This window comes from Zalophus californianus, chromosome 11, assembly GCF_009762305.2.
Source record: "Zalophus californianus isolate mZalCal1 chromosome 11, mZalCal1.pri.v2, whole genome shotgun sequence".
Lineage (NCBI taxonomy): Eukaryota > Metazoa > Chordata > Mammalia > Carnivora > Otariidae > Zalophus > Zalophus californianus.
The window spans coordinates 61,173,608-61,186,172 of NC_045605.1; the positions used below are offsets into that span (position 1 = coordinate 61,173,608).

At 47.0% G+C, this 12,565-nt stretch overlaps 2 protein-coding genes across 2 annotated transcripts; both read right to left on the reverse strand.

Annotated features, from left to right (window-relative positions):
• Positions 1–1,977: 1,977 nt before the first annotated feature.
• UBQLNL (ubiquilin like) lies at positions 1,978–4,269 on the reverse strand. Its single transcript, XM_027579917.2, has one exon. The coding sequence runs from the start codon at positions 4,021–4,023 to the stop codon at positions 2,179–2,181; it is 1,845 nt and encodes a 614-aa protein (XP_027435718.1). The 5' UTR covers positions 4,024–4,269; the 3' UTR covers positions 1,978–2,178.
• Positions 4,270–6,474: 2,205 nt separating this feature from the next.
• LOC113914724 (olfactomedin-4-like) lies at positions 6,475–12,272 on the reverse strand. The gene is made up of 7 exons (XM_035722951.1): positions 12,134–12,272; positions 11,280–11,342; positions 10,884–11,036; positions 9,820–9,942; positions 9,467–9,620; positions 8,920–9,079; positions 6,475–7,376 (listed from the first exon to the last, which is right to left on the reverse strand). The coding sequence occupies exons 1-7, from the start codon at positions 12,200–12,202 to the stop codon at positions 6,716–6,718; spliced, it is 1,383 nt and encodes a 460-aa protein (XP_035578844.1). The 5' UTR covers positions 12,203–12,272; the 3' UTR covers positions 6,475–6,715.
• Positions 12,273–12,565: the final 293 nt, after the last annotated feature.

Sequence of the window (12,565 nt, forward strand, 5' to 3'; positions counted from 1 at the left end):
TTAGATTAATTGATCGGGTAAGGGTGCCTGGGTGGCTCAGTCAGTTAAGCATCTGACCCTTGGTTTTGGCTCAAGTCATGATCTCAGGGTCCTGGGGTTGAGCCCCACTTTGAGCCCCGAGTGGAGTACCACACTGGGCTCCACGCTCAGTGAGGAGTCTGCTTGGGATTCTCTCTCTCCCTCTCCTTCTGCCCCTCCACCTGCTCAAGCTCTCTAAATAAATAAATAAATAAATAAATAAATAAATAAATAAATAAATAAAATCTTAAGAAAAAGATGAATTGATTGGGTGGAGGCATCTTAATGGGAAGGTAGAAAATCCATTTTAGCTATAATTCTTTCTTGAGACCTATCCTTTTACTAGTTTGAGTGGGGGAGTGGGAGTCTGGCAGTAGATCTGCAGGAGCACTTGTTTTGTGGGCTCTCCTTCCGTCTTGCTGATGGCAGTGTCAGGGCTAGAGGAGGGGTAGTCTGTGAGGAGCACACAGGATTTCTGTGGGTACCCTTTGCAGACCAGAATCTGAATCTGCATCACCACCTCCACTGCTCCAGACACCACCATCTCCTGCCTGCTCCATTGCAAGAGCTACCTCATTAGTGTGTCTGCTTACACTTCTACCTCTAGCACAGTCTTTCTCCACTTGGCAGCCAGACCCATGCACTGAAACACCTGCATTGTTTGCTCGAAATCCAGCAGGGATTTTCTACTGCATTCATGGGAAAATCCAGAGTCCTCACCAGACCCTACAAAGTTCTTCCTGATGTCCTGTTTTTCCTTCCATTGTTTAGTTCAGTCCACTCCAGCTACAGCATCTCCTTGTTATTCTTCAAACACATCAAGAATATTCCCACCTCACACTTTTCCTCCTAGGTAACCCTTCTCTGCCTGGAAAATACTTCTCCCAAAGGAGTGCATGTTCAGTTCTCCCGATTTCTGATCAATTATTGCCTTTCAGGAGAGGTCTTCCCAGATTACCCTGTATGTAGAAGACCTTATCCTGCTTCATTTTTCCTCATAGCACTTATTCATAGGTTAAGTAGAATACGGTCTTATCCCCACAAAAGTAAACTCCTAAATAAAGGAACTTTATTTGGTCACTGCTATTTATTCAATGCCTAAAACAATATTTGACTTATGTAATTGTTTACATACCAATTGGCTGGGATACTCCTGGGGAGGAAGGAAGAGGAAGAGATGGGGCCTTGACTAACTACAGAGAACACAAGCTATGGACATTTGATATGCCAAAGGACTTGTATTCTTGGAAGGTGCCATGCCCCCAAATGCCTGAGTTTTGGTGACAGGAATACGCAGTCAGGGTAAGCAACTGTATCTCTCTGTGCTAAAGAGGGAATAGTAACAGTCCAGCAAAGTCCTATGATTGTAACAATGGCAATTAGTAAGAGATTCCTAAAGAGGATAAATACCTACCTAGACCTGGCAGAAATGTGGACTTTTCCTACTCTGGCCCACCAGGCCATTCTTCTTCCACTTTCAAACTTGAACAATTTGGACTTGGGAAATTAAGGAAGTCTTTATGACTACATATATGTGTCTATCTATAGTTATTTTCCCTTTTGTATGGGTATGTTATGACTGACCGTCTTCCCCGACACATGGGTGTGTGTATGTGTCTTTAGGTATTTGTGTGTTGCTGTGCATGCCCTTGGCTGTGTGTGTAATGTGTTGAATATATGTGCCTTGTATACATGAATCTTTGGCTATGTGACCTTGTGTATGTGTACAAAGCATATACATATCCTTGGGTATGTGAGCATGGTGTGACATCTGAGTTTGTGGTTCTATGTACGCAACTATGATTCTCAAAAGATAAAAAACTATGATCCTCTATCTCTATATTAATATATGCATGTGGCATGTGTGTGCACTCATGTATGTACTGTAGTGAGACAGGAATATCACATCAAACACAGATAGTTCCCTTTTTTGCAAAAGAAACAAAGCCAAACCTCAGATGGGGGCATGTGGGAGTAGCCATTTTATTGACAGATCTTCTACCCATGGCCAATGGTCTATTATTCAGTGGAGAAAGCATTGTTTGGTTTCTCCTGTTCCAGGACTTCTCCTGGACGGAAGCATCAGAAGAGGTGGAAGAGGCCGATGATGTGGTCAAATGGGTCAGTAGCAGGTAACAAGCAAATAAGTGGGCATGGTGCTTAGAATCCTTGGGATCTCTTGAGTTTGCGAATAGCAGCACTGGTGTCCCCCTCAGTAGCAATGAGTGCCTGCAGATTGGCATGATGGTTCCCAAATCCCATGGCCTGGAGAGATTCCATCTGCTGACTGAAACGAATCTCAGGGGCTTGTGGAAGGTGGGAAGGGTCTCCAGCTAAGGACTGTAGCCTCTGCTGGACTGTTCCAGATTTGTGGCAGCATTCAGGATCTTTGGGTTCAGCAATATCTGGCACATCCCAGGCCCAGGGCACTGTGTCAGGGTAGCTGCAGCTGGGTCCAGGAAGCCAACCCAGGCCCCACAGGTAAGGTGCAACCCAGGGTAGAAGAACAGGAGCCTCTGTGGCCAACAGCTGCAGACCCTGCTCAATCTGCAATATTGCTTGTGATGCTTTAGGGTTGGCTAGGGCTCTAAGCATGTCAGAAAGCTGTGTCTGCTGTAGGAATGTGGACAGCTGCTGCCTACACTGTTCACTCAGCTGGGGCATACTTATGAACAACATCATCTGGGCTGCCAAGTATGGGTTATTCAAAAGCAACTGCATCATGCTTCCTGTGATCTGGGAGCTGGTCTGCTCACCCGAAGGCTGGAAGTCATCCTCTAATTTCTGGTCAGAGCTATCTAGAGAGATGGTGGCATCTTTGTCTTCTGCCTGGGGCTGCTGGGTGAGCTCTATGCTAGGTAAGGCTGGTACCCCAGCCGGCTGCTGAATGGGACAGGTATGACTCCAGCCCTTGGTGGAGATAGTGGTAGCATAGGCACTGGGAGTATGGTTCACCTTGTTGGGGGTAACATTGGCTGAGGTGATAGAGGATAAACCACGAGAACTAGTATAGATGACTCGGGTTGTAGGGAGCTGTGGGAGCTGGTCCCGTCGTTCCTGGGGTGGTGTTGGAGATGGAGGTGAGGATTGAACTTGTTCCAAAACTTGTCCTTCCAGGAGAGCTGTGAAAGGGTTGCCCCCAAAGGGATCTTGTGAACTGTTGAGCATTTGGTCATTGTAATCAACATAACTCTGAACCGGGGCATTGTCCCCACCTGGCATTGTCTCTAAGCCTGAGTGTGACTGTGGGTTCAGTGGATGCTCAAGATTCTGTTCAGGTTGCTGGATCTGCATTAGCTCCTGAATAACGGCGAGGTTTCTGGCCAACTCCAGAGTCTGCCATAGGCTCTCAGAATTGTCAAGAATGTGGGAGATTTCTGGGTTCTGCTGCATCAGTTGTTGTATGTCTGGGTGTTCTGAGATGAACTGTCTCATGAGGTCTGTGTTAGACAGAAGCTGCTGGATACTAGGATTCTGTAGCATCTGTGTTATATACTCTAGACTACCCACTTCCAGATCCTGGGTGTGCACTTTGGATGCATCAGGCTCCACAAGAAGGGCTGATTCCACTGGGGTGTGACTCACACCAGCAGGTTGGTATACCCCATTGCTGTTACCTTCGGTGTTTCTGTCCCAGTGGCAGGGCTCTTTGGTCAGCAGGTTCCGGGAGGAATGGGGTAGGGATGTGGAGCTGCATTTGGACTTGATGACCAAGTGAATGGTGTGACCATCTAGGATGCCTCTTTGGCTCAGTGTGTCATGATCTTTGAGAAGGCGGCCCATGAAGACAAGCACGAGTTGGTCCATCTGGCACTTAAAGTGAGCAGATAGCTTCTCCTTGAACTGCCTCACTGAGGTGTCATCAGCTATCATAAAGTTTTCCTGTTTGCCTGCTGTCTTCACTATCACTCGGGTGACACTTGAAGAGATGTTCTTGTCTGCCGGCAAACCTGAAGGACGCCCACTCTGAGCCATCCTGGGTGTTCGAGAGATGACATGCGGCATGGACCTCAGTGGGAGGGCAGATGTTGAGCAGGTGGAAGCGAGGGCAGACAAATATTTCTGCTGGCCTTTGTCTCAGGTGTCGTGTTCTTAGGCCAAAGGCTAGTTTCCCTGGTGCCCAGAAAGGGATGAGTGACCAGCTGGGGCCAGGTATTTTGCGAAGTTATACCCCCCACCCCAGTTCTCCAGATGTGGCCCAGCTGAGGCCTGTCATGGCTACTGATTCATACTTGGTACTAGGTGGGCTAAGTAAAGATGACTCCACCCAGGGCTGCCCCTCCCTTCTGCCCCACCCACCAATACCATAACCTCTTCAAAAAAGGGATATTGTGATGTCAACTCTAGTCTCACAGTCTCTGCCAGGACCAGCTGGGGAAGGGAAACATATTTGCATAAGTGTTTGTGTGGGGGTGGGGGTAGGGGTGGGGTTACCAGATCTCCATAATAAAATAAAATAAGGTCATTTTCCAGAAAATGGAAGACAGAGTTCTCAGGATGGAACTATTAAAAGAAAAGGGGGGGGGTTGGTGCCTGGGTGGCTCAGTCAGTTTAACCTCTGCCTTTGGCTCAGGTCATGATCTCAGGGTCCTGGGATTGAGCCCTTGCTCAGAGGGGAGTCTGCTTCTCCCTCTCCCTCTGGCTGCCGCTCCCCCTGCTTCTGCTCTCCCTCTCTCTCTCTCTCTCTGTCAAATAAATTTAAAAAATTTTAAAAATCTTAAAAAACAAAAAGACCAGATTGTTTATGTGAGATGTGTGCTTGTCTGTGGTGCTGTGTGTGTGTCCCTGTTGGGATTGCAGTCTTGTTATATTGCAAGTCGAGTTTGCTGAAGCCATAGATAAAACTGGCATACCTGTAAGATTGGAATCTCTCCTGTAAGAAGGATCTTATTACTTTTGTTAGGGATCTCAAAAAAATGAGGCCTTACAAAGGAAAAGGGAGCAAGGACAAAGTTCACAAGTGGAAGGGGAGGTCATGGTTTTCTTTGGCTCTAGGTTTAGTGATACTGGACTTAACTGAGAGTGCTCCCATGTGGAGAATGATTTCCTCGATCCTAAAAGCAGGAGCAAGGCTAGCTGGGGAGGCTCCCTGAGGGGCATTTCAAATTAAAGGTGAGTGAGCCCTTCCTCACAAAATATTTTTTATTCACCTATCACTTGGTCTTTTCTACATGTCATTTTGGCAGAACTTTTAGAAAGACTTGATTCAGTGTTTTAGCCCAGTCTTCAGTGCCCAACTTTGTGTCATAGCATTAGTGGGAGAGATGTCTGTAGATCAAGAGGTGATGGTGGAGGTGATTCGTAGTGAAATTCCTAACAGGACAGGTTTAGGCAACTAAAACAGTTTTGTGGGATGGTGCTTGATCTATATTTGGGCAGCAGATAATTTTCCCTTAGTGGATATGTTAAAATGTGCATTCATGTTTACGTAGATGGAAATATTGTACAAATGAGTAAGAACCCATATGTCTGGTTGGATGTATATTTGTGAATGTTTGTATATGTGGAAGTATAAGCATGAGACAGTGTGCATGAAGTATTCTGGTATACAATGTGTGACTGTGAAGACTTTGGGATATGGAATTTTGACCATTCCATCCAGCCCCATGGAAAAGAGTTGAACCACACAGATAGATAAGTAACAGAGGTGGAGTGTCTGGGCCTTTATGTTCTTAGTGTGTTGAAGATGAGCAAAGATATTACAGACAGTTGGCCAGGGGACTTCCTGTGTCACACCAAAGGATTCTCTATTGAGAATGTCTAGACCACCAGCTCAGTCCACGTCAGACCCTCCTCATGCTCAGCCATTAGCCGCTCACTTCCTAGAATGGGACTCAAGCCTAAGTCCTTCCCTCAATTGCACTCAAAGTGAGATCAATTCAGGACAGGGAAACATTGATTTTCACACCAAGACACTGCCTCTTTACTCCCCAGGTACCCTGCAGGAGGCTGAGGATAAGAAAGGGGGATTCTATATCCCATTCTAATGACCAGTTGCCCTGGGTCTCTGCACTGGGACCAGAGGCTCTCAATTTAAGACTTATCTTCTTAAGCCTAGTTCATGGAATTTTATATTTGTCAGAGCTGGATTCCCAGTTTTCAAAACACAGAATAGGTTTGTTTTATAAAAATTAGAGTGCAGGGGCACCTGTGGCTCGGTCATTAAGCACCTGCCTTCAGCTCAGGTCATGGTCCCAGGGTCCTGGGATCGAGCCCGCATCGGGCTCCCTGCTCAGTGGGAAGCCTGCTTCTCCCTCTCCCACTCCCCCTGCTTGTGTTCCCTCTCTCGCTGGATCTCTCTCTGTCAAATAAATAAACAAAATCTTTTAAAAAAAATTAAAAAATTAAAAAAAATAAAAATTAGAGTGCAGTTCCTACAATTCTAGGATTCTACTGAAGAGGTGTTTGTTAGTGTTAGTGTTTGTTTCCCAGTCAAAACCCAGTCAAATCCACCTAGGCCATTACTAAAAGGAACTTTAATGTGAAGATTGAGTTATCAATTCTACAGAATTATCAATGATAAAGATATAATCAACATTTCTCAGTCAGTAGGAGTGATGGCCATTGTGGGGGACGATTCATCTGGAGTTATGAGAAGGAGGTCATGATTCTCCCAATACTCTGCCCCAGGGGTCTCAAGGCCTAGAAGATTTCTCGAGTGTGACAGGATGTGGTCAGGAAGAAGCCAAGAGAGCTTTCAAGCTGGTGGTTTTGATTGTTTCTGCTTCAGCGCCAGGAAGCTGAGGTCATAATTGATCAGGTAGCCATCATTGTAGACATAGAGCTTGTGATCCAAGGGGGAGTAATTGATGCCATGTAGTGTTTCCAGCATCTTATCCAGTGGGATGCTAAGACGGCGCTCCCGCCCAGTGGTGGTATCAAAAGCATAGAAGATCTCTTCTTGGCGGGTGCTCAGTGGGCGTAAGGCATAGAGCACTCCACAGGCCATGAAGGCTCCTGACATGGCTGGCTTGTACTGGCTGGTGCGCCAGGTTTTCTCCACTGCTAAGGTGCTGGTATTGAGACGACTCACAACCAAGTTTCCCTTGCTCTCCTCAGTGGCATAGAGAACCCACAGCCCCTTCTCATCACCAGCAAAATCTATGTCTTTCCAGGACACACCGGCATAGGAGAAGCGGTTGTTGTAGGTGGCACTGGGCAATGGGCGTCGTAGCACCAGGGTGTTGGAGGAGAGATTCACCTTGGCAATGTCACGTGTGCCATAGTAATTGAAGTACATGAAGTTCTCATACACGGTATTACCGCTGCCATCACCGTAGCCCATTGCCCTCTCCACATAGTTCTTCATCAGTACCAGGTCATCATAGGACTTGTACAGCCGGTAGTAGTCAAAGTACCTAGGCCAAGCCCCACACCAGAATCATCAGGGTACACAGTGCTAATAAAAATGAGCGGGCTAATTCATTAATAGCGGGAGCTTTGAATCAAACAGAACTGATTTGTAATCTCTCTTCTTTTACTTACAATATACTGGGACAAAAAACAACTGTAAAAAAAAAATCAGTAACAGCAATAACATTGACATCAAACTCAACAATGCCTCATGGACACTGTGAGTGCATTATCTCATTTAATTATAGCAACAGCACCAGAACTTAGGTTGTATTCCCACAGACTAGGAGACTGGTTCTCAGAAAGAATAAGTAATTTGCTCAAAGTCATTCACTCAGCTCATAACTAAAATCTGTAAAAAGAATAACAAAAGGATCTATCTCATCGATATCAGGACTGACCTAAAAATGCTAATAAACCAAGTAGTAGAATATTTATCTCCAAGTAAGCAATCATCAAGGGATAGGTATTATTCTTTTCTTCTTTATGGGGACTCTTCTATACCTAGACTCCACGGCATTCCACCTGCCCCGAGACACTGGTGTCCCGGAGTGGGACACAGTTCAGAGGTGGATTTGGGGAGACCTATGCTCATGAGGTCACTTTGGAAAGTTCTTTAAATTATCCCTGAATTCTGAGTATTGTCACTGCTTGACATTGGTAAGTCCTGCCTTACCCACAGAGATTTTTGAGCCGATTTAAAAAGCAAAATCATCTTAATATGCTTCACCTGCTACAAAGCACCTGTAGGAACTGGGAGCAATGTTATTAGTAACAGTATCTGAGATGATCTTCCACTGAGGCCCTTCAGTGATAGGTTCAAGCCATGTTCATCATACCCTCCTGTAATCTCTTACTCAGTTAGGTCTTTCTCATACTCCTATATGGACTGACTTTAAACCCCCTGCCTGTGCGTTGCGCCTAGCTGCCTAGCCAGGCTGCCAGGTTATTGAAGGGATCATTCATCTACTCATGGATTCAGTTAGCAATCTTATCATCTAAAAAAACATCCACCAGCACCAATTATACTGTCCACGCTTTTCTATGGAATCTCACATGATATTCTCATAATTTAACTATCCTCACTTTCCAAACGGCTAGAATGGGTCTGAGACATTAATGCATTTTTCAAGCTCAGTTTGTTTAAGTACTGAGATTCAAACTCAGCTTTGTTTGAGTCCATGTCATAAGTATGGTCAGGTTCATCCTTTAAACTGTTCTCAGAAGAAGCTAGGGTTTTGAGGGCCAAGTGGAGAAGAGTTTGCTCTTGAGATAAGATCAGGCTATAGATAGAACCAGTTTGGATTATGATCAGATTGGAAATTTTGGACAGTGGGTTTGTGAAGGAGCTCAGGGCCATCTGAGTCACCCTTAATCCTGAGAGGAGCTCTAGGAGGTGGCCTGTCAGGCCTTAGGCTAAGTTTGTCCAGGGGCATACCTAAAATGGAGAGAGGAAGCTCTGCTGGGGCCACAAAGAAATCTGTTAGGATAGGGTAGGGAACATTTGGAATGAACCTGGTTGCAAAAGAGAAACCATCCTGAACTCACCTGCCATCTTTACTCAGAGGAGCTACCCAGTAGAGGGAAGAGTCTAGATCGGGTGCTGAGTCTCGACCCCAGACACCTGCCATGTGGGAGAAGCCTCTCCAATTGAGTTGTACCACAAGGGGTCGGCTGACTTTCTGGAGGCCTCCGTGGGCACAAGAACCTACAGAAGAGAGCAGTCAAGGTAGAAACTAGGAGTGAAGCACACAACCCACAGGGAGAGGACAATGAAAGTGTAATAGCCATGTGTGCATTTCAGCATGTGTCTGTCTGCATGAGGGCATGCAGAGCTATATAAGCAGGTGGGACTTTGCATGAATAGAGGATAGTGTACATGTCTGATTATAGGTGTGTTTATATATATGTGTATATACTAGTATGCCTGTATGTGAGAGTGTACCTATCTCAGTCTGCAGCCCTTGGTGATGCAGCATGCAAGGAAGCAAAAGAACTTTGCTGCCCAACTCTCAGTACCCCATAACCAACCCCCTATTCCCAAATCCTGTCTTTAGGGAGATGAGATCTTAAGAAATTCAGTCTGAGGCCTCACCAGGGGGCAGGGGTGGACCAGAGGCCTCTTGCCACTTCTCCCTCTCACAATCGCTGAGCCGGCCCTCAAGAATATCCACCTCCTGACGGTAAGCACGGAGGCTGCGCTGGTTAGAGTCAGCCAGAAACTTGAGTGTGAGGCTGGCATTAGCGATCTATGGAAACGAGATGCCAAGGATATGGGTCATGGACTGTTCCTATGAACTGAAGTGAGGCTCCCATATTGCCCAACTCAGTGTCTTTTCTCCCCCCAGAAATAAGAGATTTTGGAAATCATCAAATTTAAATTTTCGAGATTAAATAAGACGGGAGACTGTATAGGGGAGAGGGATTCTCCCATCTATCCCCATGTACCTGGCTCTGGAGTTGAGAGAGGAGGTCCTCAGTCTCAGTACGTCCTTCCTTGGCCATAAGCTGGGTCACCAACTCCCGTGCTCCCTCTAGCTCCAGGCACAGCAAGTTGTAGGTTGGGGGCTCCTAGGAGGAAGCAAGAGCGATGGGAGTCCTGGCTTCAGGGCACGGTTCATTTCCAGGACCTGGTTATCCTGACCTTCAATGCTGTGAGTGTACTCACTGACCTGGGTGTGGGGAAATGGACAAGCAGAACCCCTAAACCTCAACACCTGTGGCTCTTTCTCCCATTCACGTGCCCCCCCCCCCCCCCCAGTGCCACACAGCCAACAAAACACTCTCAGATCCATCACTTTCATTTGTTCCATTAACAGCCCTTGAGGTGAGCATTAGTGTTATCTCCATCTCTCAGCTCAGGACATTTGCGTCCTTCTTTTCACCTCGGGAAAAATCACTATTTCCCCCATATGCCCAGTTTCTCTCTCCCCTTTCCTGTGGTTACAGACACACTCTCAGGAGTGTCTTGGTGAGTGAATGAATGGACAGACTCCTAGCTTCCAGGCCCTCTACCATCAGCCTTCCCCAGGGCTCTACGAGTACCCATTCCGAAAAGCTACTGCCCACATCACAGGATGGATGTCACATTTCCATTCACTCAGCCTTACTTACAGCATTGATTGCAAACTCACCGGCTTGGCCCACAAGACTCTCCAGATATTGCCCCTCTTTTAACCCAACTCCAACGCTTTTCTGTCTCCTTTGCATTGGCCATCCCACTTTCCTCTTCCTTTGCTAAGACCTCTTCCCAGCTCCCACTGCACCTATACCCATGAATTGTCCTCTTAATGGAGGAAGCACATCCTACCCAAGCCTCTCTGTACTGTGACTGCCACTGAGAATCCCAAGAACGACACCAAGTTTTTCCTTCATACTCAGGATTCATCTCAAAGATGAGGGCTATGCTTCCTTCAGCAATTTCTCTACCGCCCCGGCTCATCCTCATGTTAGTTACAGGAGAGAACATGCTCCTATGACTGCCAGCCCCAGCCCACAGCTCCAGTGCTTACCCTGGATAGCTCCTGATCATACTTGTCCATGAGCACCTGTGTTATACTCTGTAGCAGTTCCAGCTGATTCATGGGAATGAGGTTGTTGGGCAGGTGAACTACACAGTGGCACAGGCCATCCTCATCCACAGAACCTGGCACCCTTTTCACCAGCTGCAAAGGCAAGGCCATGGGCACATTAAGTGTGATGAAACATGGGTCCTAATGTGCTGTTTAGGAACATGAAGCAGAAGAGCTGACCCTACCCTGGAGTGTCTGAGAAGAGGTCTCTCGGCACAGGAGGTTGTTCATGACTGATTCTCCTTCTGCCATGAGTTGGAGTGACCCTTCCCTTGACTTCCCAGAACGTCACACGGCCCCCTTCCAGCTCCTAGAGGTGGGGCCTTCCTCACTTACCTCGTGCACTGGCTGGTCCTGGTCACAGTTCACTGAACTGGGAGTAGACTCTTCCTTGAGGCTCTGTGGAAAAGAGGAAAACTGATCTGAAAAGAAGTCTTAAGGGACCAGTTTAGGCGATACAGTACCTCTCCTCCGGAGATTGAATAGATTCCCACAAGTTCATTTTGTTGTGAAGGCAGCAGGAACAAAGTGTTCCAAGTTGTCAGAGAAGGGAGATGAATATGAACGACACAATGAGGCACTGGACTCTGGACTGATATTTAGCGCTCACAAGAACATGACAACATATGACTTGAATTCTTCATTTTAAGTTGAAAACTAGAGGTTCTGAGAGTTTAAAAAAAATAAATAAAACAGCTGGGGTTCCCTTACAGATTCTTCAAGAATCAAGATGTGTGGCTCCTGTCCCGTGAGTCGTCCCACACTAGCTTTTCTGGCCCATAGTTAATCAAGGCCATGTCTTCAGTCGGCAACTCCAGCCCAGTGATTTAGCTTTTGGGGATGTTGAAGCCTACAATAGCCCAGGCTGGCCTGCTTCGGCTCCGGCATCCTTCACTAGGCAAAGGGTGGCAGATTTCTTCAGAAAGTGAGGCCTCATAGGAGAGCAGGGTGGACAGCCCTGAAATCCTCCTCTCTCATCTTCATCCTTGCTTTCCCTCTCTCACCCTAAGCCTACCCAAGCCCAGCAACAACCAGAGCAGACTGGGCATCCTAGCCCCCTTCCAGACATCCCTAGGTCTCTCCACCTTCACTCTCTCTCAGAACCTGGGACTTACTGAAACAGGTCAGAGGGATGAGGGAAGCCAGGCTGAAGCCCACCTGCTTGAGATCCCGCCACCCGCAGGCGGTACCTGAGGCTGTCCAGGGAGCACCTGGAGCAGCAGCAGTAAGGGTATCCAGAGGCCCAAGGCAGGCTGCATCTTGCTTCTGCTCCAGGAGGGGAGCAAGACCTTTGAGTTCCGCTAGGCTTTTATCTCTGGTTCCAGTGACTGGTCTCAGCAGGAGGCATATAGATTTCAACATCTGAAAGGACTGAGCATGTGAGAGGGGTTGGGAAGGGACAGGGTGCGGTGTGGGAAAAAGAAGACTGTGACACACCTGTGCTTCCAGAGATGGGGTAGAAGGGATTTTTTTACACAGACAGAGTCTCTCTCGGCTGTGTGCCCTCCCCACACCTGGAAGTCTGTCCTCTTCACTGTTCTAAGCACTCTAAACATTTCCATCCCACACCACTATTCAAATGGATCTGCTAATCGGACATCCATATGCCTACAGCCTCCACC